At 41.3% G+C, this 15,372-nt stretch overlaps 1 protein-coding gene across 1 annotated transcript in view; it reads right to left on the bottom strand.

The window, feature by feature from the left end:
* Positions 1–15,372, bottom strand: part of CPNE8 (copine 8) — a 315,213-nt gene that overhangs the window by 112,222 nt on the left and 187,619 nt on the right. The window contains exons 8-9 of the mRNA XM_083182933.1: positions 10,335–10,438; positions 6,866–6,970 (exon numbers count right to left, since the gene is read on the bottom strand). Coding sequence (XP_083039059.1) covers positions 6,866–6,970; positions 10,335–10,438 — 209 coding nt within the window. The remainder of the gene's footprint in view (positions 1–6,865; positions 6,971–10,334; positions 10,439–15,372) is intronic.

The raw sequence follows: 15,372 nt of genomic DNA on the forward strand, positions 1-15,372 counted from the left end.
CCTTAGGGACTTCCTCAGGGGTAGTACACCAAGATCAATGAGCCTTTTAAACCTTGATTAAGTGTATAAATCTAGAAATACACTCTTGGGTGAGTGCTTTAAGTGATGACAAGGTCTCCGCTGTTAGTCTACCAATTCTGTGTTGGTCCACTCGATGGAGAACAGCGATTTCAGAACTTAGGGCGCAATAAACGCCTCTCCAGCTGATGTCCTTTTCCACGTTACCGTCAATTCTAGATAACGATGGATAGTGTTCAGAGTTTATCTGTCAGAGGCACAGTCAGCGTAGAGATATATATATACAATCCGGCTGTGATTGGCACTCTGGACAATGCAGACAACAGACCGCGGTGCCTTCCAAAGGAGAAGATACAGAAGCAGGTTCTCGCATGTACCCTGTTACAGGAACTTTTGAGGAAGGAGGCGGCACTCAAACGGGTTTGATTAAGGTGCTGGTATATTTAGAGCAATTACAGCATTTTTAAAGTGCAGACGACAATGTTTCAAGACCTGTGCGGTCTTTTCATCAGGTCATGCATAAGGTGCAAAGTAACATCCTGTTTGTATAAGCGTGTGTTGACCTTTTGGCATCTACTGAATGCTTGTAATAGACGCCTACTGCTGCATGGTATGCAAATGCCCCTTGCTGCAGTATGGATCCAGCCTGCTTCCAAGTGCACAGCATTGGATCACTCACACACCATCAGACAGCTTGCAACGCCTACGGGGACAAGCAAGACATCTGTCTCAGAGGGAAGTAAATATCTGTGCAAACATGGGGATCCATGGCCTCTTCGTTCCTGCAAAACGGCAGGGACACCCTTCCTTTTGTAGAAATGGCATCAGACTTTCAATCACTGACAGTCTGATGCCAGCATGCATGCTACAACGCAGAACTGGTCCACTGAATGTGCGTAGTACTGATAATCGGGATTTTGCAATCACAGCTGTAAGAACATCTGAATAACCCTCCCAGTCAGAGTTCACACCCCAAAAATAAAAATGAAAACAGACAAGGGTGCTTTCTAGTGCAATGTCATGCCTTAGGGTTGGGTTTGACTTGGCTTGGTGTGAGGCACTGGAGCTGTGAGTGTGTGTGAACAAAGCTGGGAGGCTTGATCCAGCTTTTTCTCATAGAGCAAAGTAATGATGAGTACTGCTACCTAGGACTTGAAGGTGTAGCCATTGTAATAGCTTGAGTTGCCAGAATAAAGATTCATTTTATTGTACAAGAATTGGAGAGTAACTGGAACAGAACCTGCCAAAACTAAAGTACAGTTGGACTGGAACTGGAATATTAGCTTGAGCCAGACTAGAATCGGAATAGACAACCATCCTGGAACAGGATACAGGCAGGTATAAAAGAGAATAAGTCCCTTAATTACCAGACTTAGGGGGTATTCAAACTGTGAAGGATTTTTCACCAAGTTAAAAATCTGCAATTTTCACCCGTTTTTAGGGTAAATTAGATATGCGCTATTGAATTTATTTTTTCCATGTGCAAAAAATACAGCACTGGTGAAAACCACATGGATAGGCACATTTTCCATAAATCCATGTGTTTTTGGTGAAATGGCAGTCACTTTCACCCATTTTTAGGGCTGTTTTTGCCAATGCCAATTCGCCCCAAAAAATAAATAGATAAAAAGTAAACGTCATGGGCGAAAACAGCCGCAAAAACAGGCGAAAATGATTGAATACTGATTGGTGAATCATTGTCGCTTTTTTTTTTAACCTGGCAAAAAACATGCAATGATTGAATACCCACCCCAAGGTCTGGAGAATGGGAAACACTAGTACAGGTTACCAGACCTGACTAGTAGCAGATTTGCTCCAGAACAAACTAGCCAGAAGATTGAGAACAGCACTGAGTAATCTCCTTAGTAGAAGAGACTCTGCACTGGTGACTTGGTCCTGGCAGGAAGTATCCTTTATAGCACTAAGTGTAAGCTACAGTAATTGGAAGTTGTGGTCAGCCTTGGAGCAGCGTCAGGATTGGCTGTGGAGTCAGCTGGCTTCATCCAAGATGGCAGCACCCATACCAGTGTTTTGGCGGAAACTCCGGCATTCAGAAAATCAGCACACAGTGGGGAATCACAGGCATGAACATTCATGGCAAGCAGAGATAATTGTGCAAGAACAGGGTCAGCTGGTAGCAATGTGCAAAATAAGCTAATCTCAGCAATAACCAGGACAGACACTTTAGAGGTAGGAAACGGTTTAGAGCAGGCTTGTCCAACCCGGGGGCCGCATGCGGCCCAGGTCGGGTAGTAATGCGGCCCAGTGCATTTTAAGAAATTCTAAGTAAAATAAATGGCAGGGTTCGCCAACCCGTCGCTCCCCCGGGTGTTTTCAAGTAGCTCGGCGTGTTTCAGTGACCTCCTGCCACGTAGACTGAGGTTCCTTGCTTGGCGGCAGGAGGTCAGGAAGTGATTTAACGCCGCGTTTGTAGCCCTGACTTTGCGGCAGTGACCTCCTGCAGCGTAGCGGTTGGCGGCAGGAGGTCTCAGAGTGCCGCATGACCTCCTGACGTCCCCAGCGTATGAATTTGCACACTTTGTATAGACGACACAGCCTCTGCTCAAGAGTCAGTCCTGCGCCACAGCCTCTGCTCAAGAGTCAGTCCTGCGCCACAGCCTCTGCTCTGCGTTAGGTAAAAATTTTGTTTTCACTGCTTGAGGTACACACCTTGATGATTATTAATTAATGAGCATCAAGGTGTGGGGCATATGTTTAATGGGCATCATTTGAGTGGCATATGTTTAATGACTCATTAAACAAATGCTGCACATTTTGCACCTTTGGTGATCATTATTTTATATTGATTGACACTCTAAACCAGGGGTGTCCAACCTTTCACCTTCCCTGGGCCACATTAGAAGTTGAAAATTTGGTTTGGGCCGCACATAAAATAAAATAACAGTAACGATACCTGATCATCCAATATGAGGGCATGGTCAGCTCTCTAAGAGCTGTAGCCACATGGGGTGCGGCCATGGAAAATGGAGGTGTGATACACATATGCCCCCAATAGTACAGTGCCAGATACACATGACCCCAATAGTGCAGTCCGTGATGCCCATTATACCTATGCCGCATACTGTGATGCCCATTATAAATATGCCCCGCACCGTGATGCTCCATTATACATATACCCCACACCTGGATGCTCATTATACATATGCCACACCCATGATTACCATTATACATATGCCCCACAGCATGATACTCCATTATACAAATGCCCCACACCGTGATGCACCATTATACATATGCCCCACAGCATGATACTCCATTATACAAATGCCCCACACCGTGATGCACCATTATACATGTGCCCCAGAACTTTATACTCCATTAAACATATGCCACACCGTGATGCTCCATTATACATATGCCACACCGTGATGCTCCATTATACATATGCCCCATATTAAGCTCCATTATACATATACCACACACACTGTCATGCACCATTATCTATATGTCCCACACCGTGATGCACCATTATACATATGCCACACCGTGATGCTCCATTATACATATGCCCCACAATGTGAAGCTCCATTATACAAATGCCCCACAGCGTGAAGCTCCTTTATACATATGTCCCACACATTGATGCTCATTAAACATATGCCACACAAATGATGCCCATTAAACATATGCCCCACACCTTGATGCTCATTAATTAATAATCATCAAGGTGTGTGGGGCATATGCCACACACATGATGCCCATTATAGAAATGGCCCACACCTTGATGCTCATTAATAATGAGCTTCACGCTGTGGGGCATTTGTATAATGGGCATCATGTGTGTGGCATCATGTGTGTGACATATGCCCCACACACCTTGATGATTATTAATTAATGAGCATCAAGGTGTGGGGCATATGTATAAAGGAGCTTCACGCTGTGGGGCATTTGTATAATGGAGCTTCACATTGTGGGGCATATGTATAATGGAGCATCACGGTGTGGCATATGTATAATGGTGCATCACGGTGTGGGACATATAGATAATGGTGCATGACAGTGTGTGTGGTATATGTATAATGGAGCTTAATATGGGGCATATATATAATGGAGCATCACGTTGTGGCATATGTATAATGGAGCATCACGGTGTGGCATATGTTTAATGGAGTATAAAGTTCTGGGGCACATGTATAATGGTGCATCACGGTGTGGGGCATTTGTATAATGGAGTATCATGCTGTGGGGCATATGTATAATGGTGCATCACGATGTGGGGCATTTGTATAATGGAGTATCATGCTGTGGGGCATATGTATAATGGTAATCATGGGTGTGGCATATGTATAATGAGCATCCAGGTGTGGGGTATATGTATAATGGAGCATCACGGTGCGGGGCATATTTATAATGGGCATCACAGTATGCGGCATAGGTATAATAGGCATCAAGGACTGCACTATTGGGGTCATGTGTATCTGGCACTGTACTATTGGGGGCATATGTGTATCACACCTCCATTTTCCATGGCCGCACCCCATGTGGCTACAGCTCTTAGAGAGCTGACCATGCCCTCATATTGGATGATCAGGTATCGTTACTGTTATTTTATTTTATGTGCGGCCCAAACCAAATTTTCAACTTCTAATGTGGCCCAGGGAAGGTGAAAGGTTGGACACCCCTGGTTTAGAGTGTCAATCAATATAAAATAATGATCACCAAAGGTGCAAAATGTATTAAAAAAACCTGTGCCAATAAATATAAAGCAGAGCTTATCCAATGTCCAAATGCCTGCAAAAGTAGCCATAACAAGTACTATGTCATATTGCTAATCTTGAAGTCTTTTAATTAAGACTAATTTGTTCTTTTTATGGCAGAACTATATCTGGTCACTGACTATTTCCTTGTTACCCCAGATGGAAGGGGACAATTAGTTGGATGAATCCTAAGGATGTGTTTCCAAGCACCTCTTCAGGCTGTACATCATCTTGAGTAGTGGCGCAAATTTCACATTCCTCCCTACAATAATGATTCTGCACTTCATACTGTACTTTAAATGCAGTTTTCACTAAAAATCGTTTCTTGGTGGCACCAGGTCCCATGCGACTCTACTTGCACTGAATGCTTTCATTTTCATTGCGATACGTTCCAGCAAAAAGGTTTCTTGAGACTGCACTGATTATTCTCATATTCAACATTTGTACATCTGTGTCTAAATCTGTATAAAAAAGTGCTAGGATACGGTTTCTGTGTTTTGGGGGTTTGTTATGCAAAGTTCTATTTTGATTTTTACATGGATTCAGACTATCACACACATATATACTGTATGCAAGTGTGGCATACTAAATGAATCACTGCTGTTTCATAAGAATGTAGAACCCCCCAATCACTCAAGAAAACATGTAGAATTAATGGTTACATACAGTAGAACTATAAGAATACATGTTTTCCACTCAAGGCACATACATTCTAAATGGTGCATTGGCAAAAGTGTATTACGCCAAAAAAAAATTGCTATTTATTTTATTCAAAGGAAGAGCTGCAGCACAAATTCAAAGGTCATTTTAAGGCTATGGTTCATACAATAGAACAAGGACCTCAACAGTGTTACTTCTCTGGACAGAATGAACTCACACTCAGATTCCTTTACCCTTTGTTTCATGTCTGCATTTTCTACATTTTTTTATATACTTATGTTTCTATTGACGATTTGCCTTACTGACAGTCCTGCTCTGTTGTGCTACGTTGTATCTTACATAAATGATGATACTGATTCAAAGTAATTGCTCTGAGCATTTAGTTTCTACAAAGTTTCAGAAGAATATGACACCACAAATTGGAAGAAGACATGAGTCAACCTCAATCACTAAGTTGTGTAACTCCTGCTATTACATGTCTGCCATGTTTATTATTTCGTTTGTTCATAAGAATAGTAATGAACGAGCTGATCTTGTGGAAGGCATTGACCTATCCGTCTGCCGATGTTAGCATTTGACATAAGGTTAGGAGAGGATAGAAGAAAGCCGAAAGCAAGTAGCCGTAGACTAACAAATAACAGAATGAGAAGTTTCCTCAATAGCAGACTGATATTAGGCTTTTGCCACACGAATGCAGAAAGGTTGTGTTGTCATACACACAAAGTCCCTCATTCTGGTTGACTCGCAGCTTTGCAAGTCAATTAAATGCCGCCTGCACGAACGCCCAACCGTATGCACGCAGAATTCCCCCACATTCGTGGGAATTGATGTTTTGCATAAACATCCATTTGCAGCTTGCGCGCGGGGCAGAAGACCATCGAATGATCACTACAGCGCTCGCAAATCGAAGTCACTCTCTGGTGACTCAGATCTGCGGCGTCCTTGTACGAGAAGAGGGCGGGCAGCTGACATCTGTTGACGTCAGCTGCCCGCCCCCGGCACCCAAGTCACAGTTGAATCACCATGGGAACGCCCAGCGTTTTCACGGAAATGCCTATAAAAACCCTGGGCATTCCTATAGGTGCAACCCATGTCCACCGCCCCATGCCCTCCATCCACACTGCTGGGTGCAAACGGGCCGGCGAATAATCGATTTGCCGCGCTAGCTCGCACAAAGAGGCTACACATGCACATAAATGCTTATGCGCTGTACCGAACTCCTAGAGGAGTGTATGAACCAGAATGAGGGCCAAAGTTCAGTACATGAAAAGACAGATAAGTGCATTTTCTCCACAGATGTGTTGTTTGGTATTTAAATACAATACATTTTGACCTTTACTTGGGTTTATTGAAAAGATCTAATGCGACTATTGATGGGTTTTGTCTATGTAATTATAAAACTGAAAATATTCTAGTATAGTCTCATAATGCAACACATTGGTAAAAACACGGAATCTATCACTTTTTACCTGTCAAAATCACCATTGCACAAAGCTCTGACAGGAATTTTAAACGCCTGCCACACAGGGTTCAACGTATTCTTGACTACTTCTGTCTTGTGGCAAATTGTAAAGCTATCAAACAAAATAAAATAATTAGTAATACAGTTGAATGTCAGTGCAATCCTCATCTGTTCTATACACAAAAAAAGTATAGGAAAGTTTCAATTCAATTTAATTAGGACCAAGCTGGGTCTTGCGAGCAGGGGCAAGTACTGGGAGAGGGCGCCACCAATTGGGGAGGTACGTCCAGACCCCCTTAAAAAAATTGGAAAAATAAAGCTTATGAGCTTGCCTCACGGGGAGTGCTGTCCCAGATTTGGGGGTGGCTGTGGGTGTTTGGGTGGGTGTGGAAGAGAGGGTCGATTGCACCACATAGGGAATTAGAGGGCTGATTGCTTCTGCAGGTGCCTCTATCTCCAGTTCAGCATGCAGCAGTGTGCAATTTGCTGGGTTAGGGATAGATGCTGCTGCAGTTCTTTCCCTTGCCAAAGTGCAGCTTACTCTCCCTTGCCAAATTGCAGCTACTGTAACTGCAACAGGGAAGTGGGGAGGGTGTGTAGTGGGTCCTGGTAAGGAATATCCCCCCTCCACCCAGTAATTAGGTGGGCCATTTTCATGGCCATTTTCATGGCAGATCCATTTCCATTTCCATTCCATTTTCATGGCAGATCCAACAGCAAACTTAGGGGTAGATTTATTAAGCTGGGTGAAGTGATAATGTGGCTGGTACGTGATCACCGGCCAATCAGCTCCTAACTGTGAAGGTACAGGCTGGGTTTGAAAAATGACAGGCAGGAGCTGATTGGCCAGTGATAAAGACCAGATACTTTATCACTTCGCCGAGCTTAATAAATCTACCCCTTAATTCTTTGAGTTCTAAGTGAATTTGTCAAAATAGGTGTGAAAATTGCAAACATTTGTATTCATCATAATGACCTGTAATGTTTTGTTTCTATAGGAAATAGAATAAATTTTTTTTACACATTTTTTATTTGAATTTATATAACAAATGTGAGCGACGCTGGCATTTTTAGTGGATATTTGCACATTACTCACAGAGATGTTGGCACTCAAAAGGATAATCTGAAATTGAATTTTAAACTCACTGCATTTTACCAGCAAATTCACTTTTTTTATGTGAAATGATAGGAAAATATTACATTTTTAGGCAAAAATGAACAATATTGCACTTAAAGGGGTTTAAATAGTATAATTTGGTTAATAAAGACATGTACATTTACAGGTGAATTTTTCTGAAATCGCAAGTGAAATACTTAGCTCCACCGTTTGATCTTTTAAAATGTGTCAATAAGTAATGAATGCATCTGTGCACCTGCCCGGTGACCAGTAAAACATGAACTGTGTGGTGGCCAGAGGACGGAGTTTGAGAACCCCTGGGTTAGATGTTGTGGGAAAAGTGCATGGTGATATTGTATTGATGGAAAAGGGGAGATTGTACTTGCAGTTGAGAGCTAGTTTTTTTTATATATAAAACAGAAATAAAAAAATTGTTGTGTTCACCAAAATATTGTAACGACTTACTTTAGCAGAAAAACACTTGTTGCCTATCATTTTTCCAGCAATAATAATAATAATGGTACACCTTTTTTTAAAGCACACATTTTTTTTCCTTATGCCGCTAATCGCCTTTTACATGGTCCCGCCACCTTAGTTGTCATTTTTGGGGTCCACAATGATTTCCCACAGTTTTTTGTATTGTACCAGGTTATTTATTGTAGAAAAGTCACAAAACATCGACGTGAGTCTCATGACTAACCATTTTGAATTGATTCTCACATATTGCAAGTGCATACATTGCCAATGAGATTTTTTTGATGTGTGTTTGGCAAACTCGCATCTAATTGAATTGACCCATATTATGATGAACATAATACTGTTTTAAAAAAGTTAAATTATACAGATGGAGCCGGCCTAAACATTGCAGGGGCTGGCGATACTTTCGCCCCATGGCAACGGAGCTTCCCCCGGGTCCCAGACGCTACTCCCCCTCTGGTCCCCCCTCCTAACCCTGCCTGTCTCCCTAAAGTGGAGACGGTCAGAATGATGGTGCCCCGCCAATGGAGGATTGGGACGCTCATGTGTGTTAGACACACGGGCGTCCCAGTTCATTGTAGCCCCTGTCCGCTGGCGCTCGCCAGAGGGGAGGCTCTGGCACGCCCCGGCCAAAGATGACAGGGGCTACATCTGTACATTCAACACATACAGGTTACCTCCTGGATTACACAAAGGTGATAGCAGAGCAAGAGCTAAAGAAATGACACTGACATTACATTTATAAATGACTGCTTTAATTTAATCATGGGCCTTATTCAGACCTGATTGATGCTGTGTGAATTTGGTTAGGTCTGCAATCAGATAGTTGCCAGCTAGACACATTGAAAATCCACTATGTGCAAGTCTACAGCTGGCTGCAAATCCATACGGAACTCACTCACCATCTAATGATTTTCCCAATCTGTACAAGCAGAGCCAGCCCTAGGCAAAGGCAAACTAGGCAAATGCCTAGAGCATTTGTTAGGGGCATGCATTCTGACTCAGGGGCAGCTTGACACAGCATGTAGCAGCATGATTGGCAGAATGGTCTGTTGGCTTTGCATTTGCTGCCCTACCCCAGTCTAATCAGGCCGCAACCTATACACTCTTTGGCTACCTGTTTGGACCTTTTCACCCGATGGGACTCCATGCCTGTGGAACCGGTAGGCAGCATTAGCCAGATCCGGAATTGGAACTGCTAACACTGGACTTAAGGACATCCGTGCTGCCTGCTTTGCCCTGGGTTATTTGTTTTATGCTTGATTATTCCAACTTACTGTAAGTGCATATCTTTATCAAATGAGTTTTTAAATTTACGCACCATGGGGTAGATTTATTAAGCTCGGTTGAGTGATAAACTGTCTGTTTTTTATCACTGGCCAATCAGCTCCTAACTGTCATATTTCAAATCAAGCCTGTAACTTCACAGGTAGGAGCTGTTTGGCCGGTGATAAAAACCAGACAGTTTATCACTTCACCGAGCTTAATAAATCTACCCCTATGTCCTGTTTCTGATTTATTCCACATGTATTCATACTAATTATTGGAGGAGGAATAAGTACCACATCTAATGTGAAGCCACAAATATACCAGGATTTTATTCTTCATACGATCATTGGATTCAGGGTGACATATTTTATTGCTTTCTATCCACAAGTGTTGCTATTGTATTTGGGAACCCTTTAGTGCTGACATCATTGAATTTATCTTTTCTAATGCTCATTTTGGGTATTTTTGAATGTCACCCCTCATTTTGTTTGTCTAGCTGCTTTTAGGTAATTTTTGTGCGCACTTATAACGAAGTATCCAATTCCTGATATAGTGCATCAATATAACTATAAATGTTGTTGCATTCAGTGCACATAAAGAGATATTGACATACCTGCCATCTTCATTGCTTCGGAAAAATACAAGAAAGGGATCAGATTTTCCAAAAAAGTCTTTCTTGTCAAGTTTATTGGCACAAAACTGCATTAACACAGCATCCTAAAGTGCATTGAGAAAGCATAAGTGATTAAAATATGAATCTACAAATGGTCCCACAGATTACAGAGTGAATTGGTCATGACAATGCCATACAGCAAGCAGCACTGACATGTCATGATTTAAACTATATCAATATGACTTTAGACAGTGTGTTAGAGCTGTGAGAATGGGTACTGAGAAATACACCATGAGATTTTTTTTAACGTTTTTTTTTCTTTTCTTAGTCTTACATGCATTTCAATTAATGAGATAAATCATAGTCATGAGATATTAGCAAAATGAGAGAAAGGAATCAAGATATATACTAAAGATCCATGCTACAATACATACGATCAGTAATTAACATTCATAGTCATTGTAAAGAAATACAAGAAAAAAGGATCCAAGTAAATTAATTCCTGAAAGCAATAACATGAATACATAGGGCTGTATGTATTGTCAGACAATAAAAATGGCCTGATATTGTGAATAATGACTGACTGTTATTATAGCGGAATCCATTTAGAGGTTGTTTATGTTAGGGCTGTTTATTGGCAGAAAATGGATCCACAATCCTGCGAAAATACATGTCCCTGATCCCATGTGTTGTCGCAGCTTTAGCGGCAGCGCAAAGCATAACACCCCATAAGAGTGGGTAATGGATGAAGAGTGGCTAATTAGACAGCTCCTGGTGTACCACTGCTACTAGGTTCGCCAGGATATTATGGTATTCTGGAGTCTGCTCTCCTCGATCTGATAATTAAAGGTGACCAGGAAAAAGAGGTGTCATGATATTATTTATAACAGATACTGTGCCACATTGTACAACATTAAACTATGTGTAATAATCCCTGTAATGTCAGGGTTCCAAAATGTGCAACCCAGCATTGCCTGTGGACCAGAATAAGTGTTAAGGAATGTTAATCTATGGGATGACTATCAGGTGTTCCTCTCATCAAGTCTGATGTTCACAACACGTTTGTGGAAGTGTGTCATGTCACGAACAAAGGAGATTTCTGAGGGCCTCAGAAGAAAAGTTGCTGATGCTCATCAGGCTGTAAAATATCAATGTCAGCAGAAATACATAAAATTCTGACTGATTCCCCAAATTTTAAGCACTACTGTATATCGGCACTGGTTATGCTGTAGGGCCAATGCAATATGTCTGTGAACAGCATTGTTCACAGACATAACAAGTGTACACAACCACCAAATGAACAATATATTGTTCTGAATATACAATTAGAGATTGGATTCACAGATAGCGCACACTTAGATGGAGTCAGCAAGTGCAGTTCAAGGGTAGTTATGGAGGTTAAGTTAGGAGCTGATTGGCTGGTTGTTTATCACTCTTTACTTTATAACTTTTTGAAGCTTGATACATCTGTCCCTTAGACCACAAAATTAAAGTGATCTTAATGATTCTTTGGGTGAAATGCAATAGTACGAGAGATTCAGAAAGTGAGAGATTTGGTAAGAAATCCCCAGTTTTTTAAAGCAGCAATCATTTACACTGCAAAATCAAACTGGTTTTGCTGTGTAAATAATTGTCTCTTTAAAAAAATACTGGAGGCTGTAGGCTAACAGACGGTTATAGTCTGTTTAGAAAAACAGATTAGGTAGAAGAGTAGGTGGGGTTTATTTATATGTGTAACTATCATTAAAACCATAACATAAGGGAAGACATATATGAGAGCACAATGGAGTCAGTAGAATCGGTATGGTTAGAAATCACAGGTAATATCAAAGGGGCTAAAAAACTTATAGTAGGAGCATGTTATAAACTACCCAACATAAATAAGGAGGAGAAAAAAGACCTCTTGCTATAGGTGGGAAAAGCGGACAGTTAAGGGGACATTATTATTATGGGTGATTTTAACTACCCAGAAAAAAATTGGAAAGATAGGTCAACTAGTACCGCTAAGGGAAATGTTTTATTGGGTGCCATAAATGACCATTATTTGTACCAATTTATTGAAAGTCAAACCAGAAATAACCAACCAGAATATCCTGGATCTCTTGATAAGCAACAAAGAGGACATTGGCCCTTATTCTGATCTAAGCGGTAACGGCCGCATGCGGCCGTTCCGCCGATGTTTTCGCTCTGCGCATGTGCAGAGGGCACTCTGCGCATGTGCAGGCGAAATCGCCGCACAATTTTTTTTAACGCCGCAAAGGGGGTGGATAGGGGCGTGAGGGGCTACTTAGCCTCATTTCCCTATGCATACGCCCCGCGTTTCATGGGCGTTCCCATGCAAACGCGGGGCGTACGCATGGTAATGAGGCTGTGACGCATGTGTTGGGGGCGGGCATCTGATATCGCCGGATGTCAGCTGCCCGCCCCCATACAAGATTTCACACGGACAAGTGTCCGTGTGGTCTTGTGTTGCGGGACCTGGTGGAGCGTGCGGCCCTGCATTCGATGTTCGGCGACCATCGAATGCAGGGGCTGCTCCCACCATGGAGGAGGCGTATCCCCGTCCAATTTCATGCGGATCGCCACATATCCGCGTACGGACGGCAGGTGGCGATCCGTATGGAAGGCGGGGATTCGCCTGCACGGTCGTGGCCGCATATTCTGATCGGGCCGCACCGATCAGAATAAGGGCCATTGTTACATAACCATTAGGGAGACATTGGGGAACAGTGATCACAATATTATCAAATTTGATATATATTTATATTGGACCAACTAGGTCCTTAGATTTCAGAAAAGAAAACTTTGGTAAGTTTGATGAGTCCTTAAAGTATATAAACTGGAAGGAATTATTTAGAGGTATGGATACTACTAAAAGGTGGCAAAAAATACTGCTGGAGGGCACCAATAAATTTATTGCTAAAGTAAATAAAAGAACAAATGTCAAAAGGAAACTTATGTGGCTTAACAGCAAAGTCAAATTTGAAATAGCTAAAAAAAAGTAGGGCATTCCAAACGTTTAAACAAGATGGGACACCCAAATAATTTGCCGCATATAAAGAATGTAATAAGAAATGTAAACATATAATCAAGATGGCTTAATTAGAGACTGAAAGTAAAATAGCCGCAGATAGCAAATCTAGTCCCAACAAAATTCTACAGTTATATAAACGGGAAATGGTTAAGGAAGGAAAATATTGGCCCCCTAAAAAATAAGCAGGGTACCCTGGTAATAAAAGGAAAAGAGAAAGCAGAATTATTAAATTAATTTTTTGCTTCCGTATTTACAAGGGAAGAATCTTCAGAAGAACCTCCCACGAATTAAATGCTCGGCACTTGATTGCTCCCAAACTGTATGTTTGAGTGAGGAAATAGTCAAAAATAGATTACAGAACCTAAATAGTAACAAATCTCCTGGCCCAGATGAAATACACCCTAAGATACTAAAATAATTGAGTTCTGTCATAGCACTACCATTATATCTGATATTCGCGGAATTAAACTCGGGGACGGTACCAAGGGACTGGTGCATAGCTAAAGTAGTACCAATATGGAAGAAAGGTAGCAAAACTAACCCTGAAAATTATAGACATTTTGACATAGATTATGATAAGTAAGGCTCAGCGTGGGTTTGTCAAAAATAGATAATGTCAGACTAATTTAATTAGCTTCTATGAGGAAGTCAGTAGGGGGCTGGACATACCACATACCACATCCTTCTGCCACCTATCCCCAGACAGCTGTAGGGGATACACTGCTTTGCTACACACTGCTGTGAAGACAGCCCTGAGGTGATAGATAACATAGATCGATAGATAGATAAATACTTATTATTTTGGAGGATCTGGTGCAGTAATATTTTTCTATGTCATGGTTTTTGTCCTTAAGCATTGTGGAAATTTTTCCATATTAAAACATACTTAGATTTAATTCTGAGTTCATGTGTTTATAATCTGGTTTTAAATTCTATCCTGTCATTTTTTACTGCATCATAGGACTGTTTGAACAACATAATCTCTAATTTGATTTGAATTGAAATTGTGAAAGTAAATAGTAAAAAAGAGGGAGTAAATGCAATCAAATAAATAAAATCTTAGTGATTTTTATGTTTATGAAAACTATAAGGGCTATAGATTAGCACAATTCCGGGTGTTCCCTTTTTGTTCAATATCTTACAGACATTTCTATATATTCTCAGATTTTTCAATAAAAAACAAACAAACCACAAAACAAAAAGGAAAGTGTGTTGAGAGACTGTAGCCTCAGAAACGTAGGCATTTCTCTCCCCAGGTATTATCATATATTACTGTGTGTGTTGGCTCTGAAACATCCCTTGGGAGCTAAAGTGTAATATTGCAAACTGAATTTCATTCTGAGACGATCATTTGTCAATTTTTCCTCTCTGTCCTTAAATCACTCTTATATAAAAATAACACACTAAACATGAGCATAAATTCACAAATTATATACAATTATGTAAACTACTAATTTTTATTTTGCATGTAACAATTATTATGAAACACGTTTGGATCTTGATTTCAATAACTTGTATTTAAAGCAACACACTTTGATCAAACAAGTCTACCATAATGGACCATTACAATATGGATTTTCTTTTTTTTTTATCTTGAAACCAGCACTATACTTATTACTAGGACACTGTACATATGATAAATGCCGAGGGGTGTATTAACCAAATAGCCCCTAAGAGATTTATTATAAAAAATAAAAAAAAACACATGTAAAGGAGGGCAGCAGAAAGTATTGCCATACTGCGATGGACATCGTGTGCTGGAAGAGGGGTGGCGTGGCAGCTGTGTACCGGGGACCGGAGCGGTGGAGCTTTCAGGCGGCAGGACTCAGCAGCGGCAGCAGATGACTTTGAAACACTGAATGGCCCTCTGATTGGCTGAGACTGCTGAGAGAGAGCTCACATTCACACTCTCTCTCTCTCTCAGCCAATCAGAGGGCTGTCCAGTGCTATCTGCTGCTGAGTCTCGCCACCTGAAAGTGCTTCTTCACAGGCTCCACCGTGGTT

This window comes from Crinia signifera, chromosome 4 (genome assembly GCF_055691185.1).
Source record: "Crinia signifera chromosome 4, ASM5569118v1, whole genome shotgun sequence".
NCBI classification, from domain to species: Eukaryota; Metazoa; Chordata; class Amphibia; order Anura; family Myobatrachidae; genus Crinia; species Crinia signifera.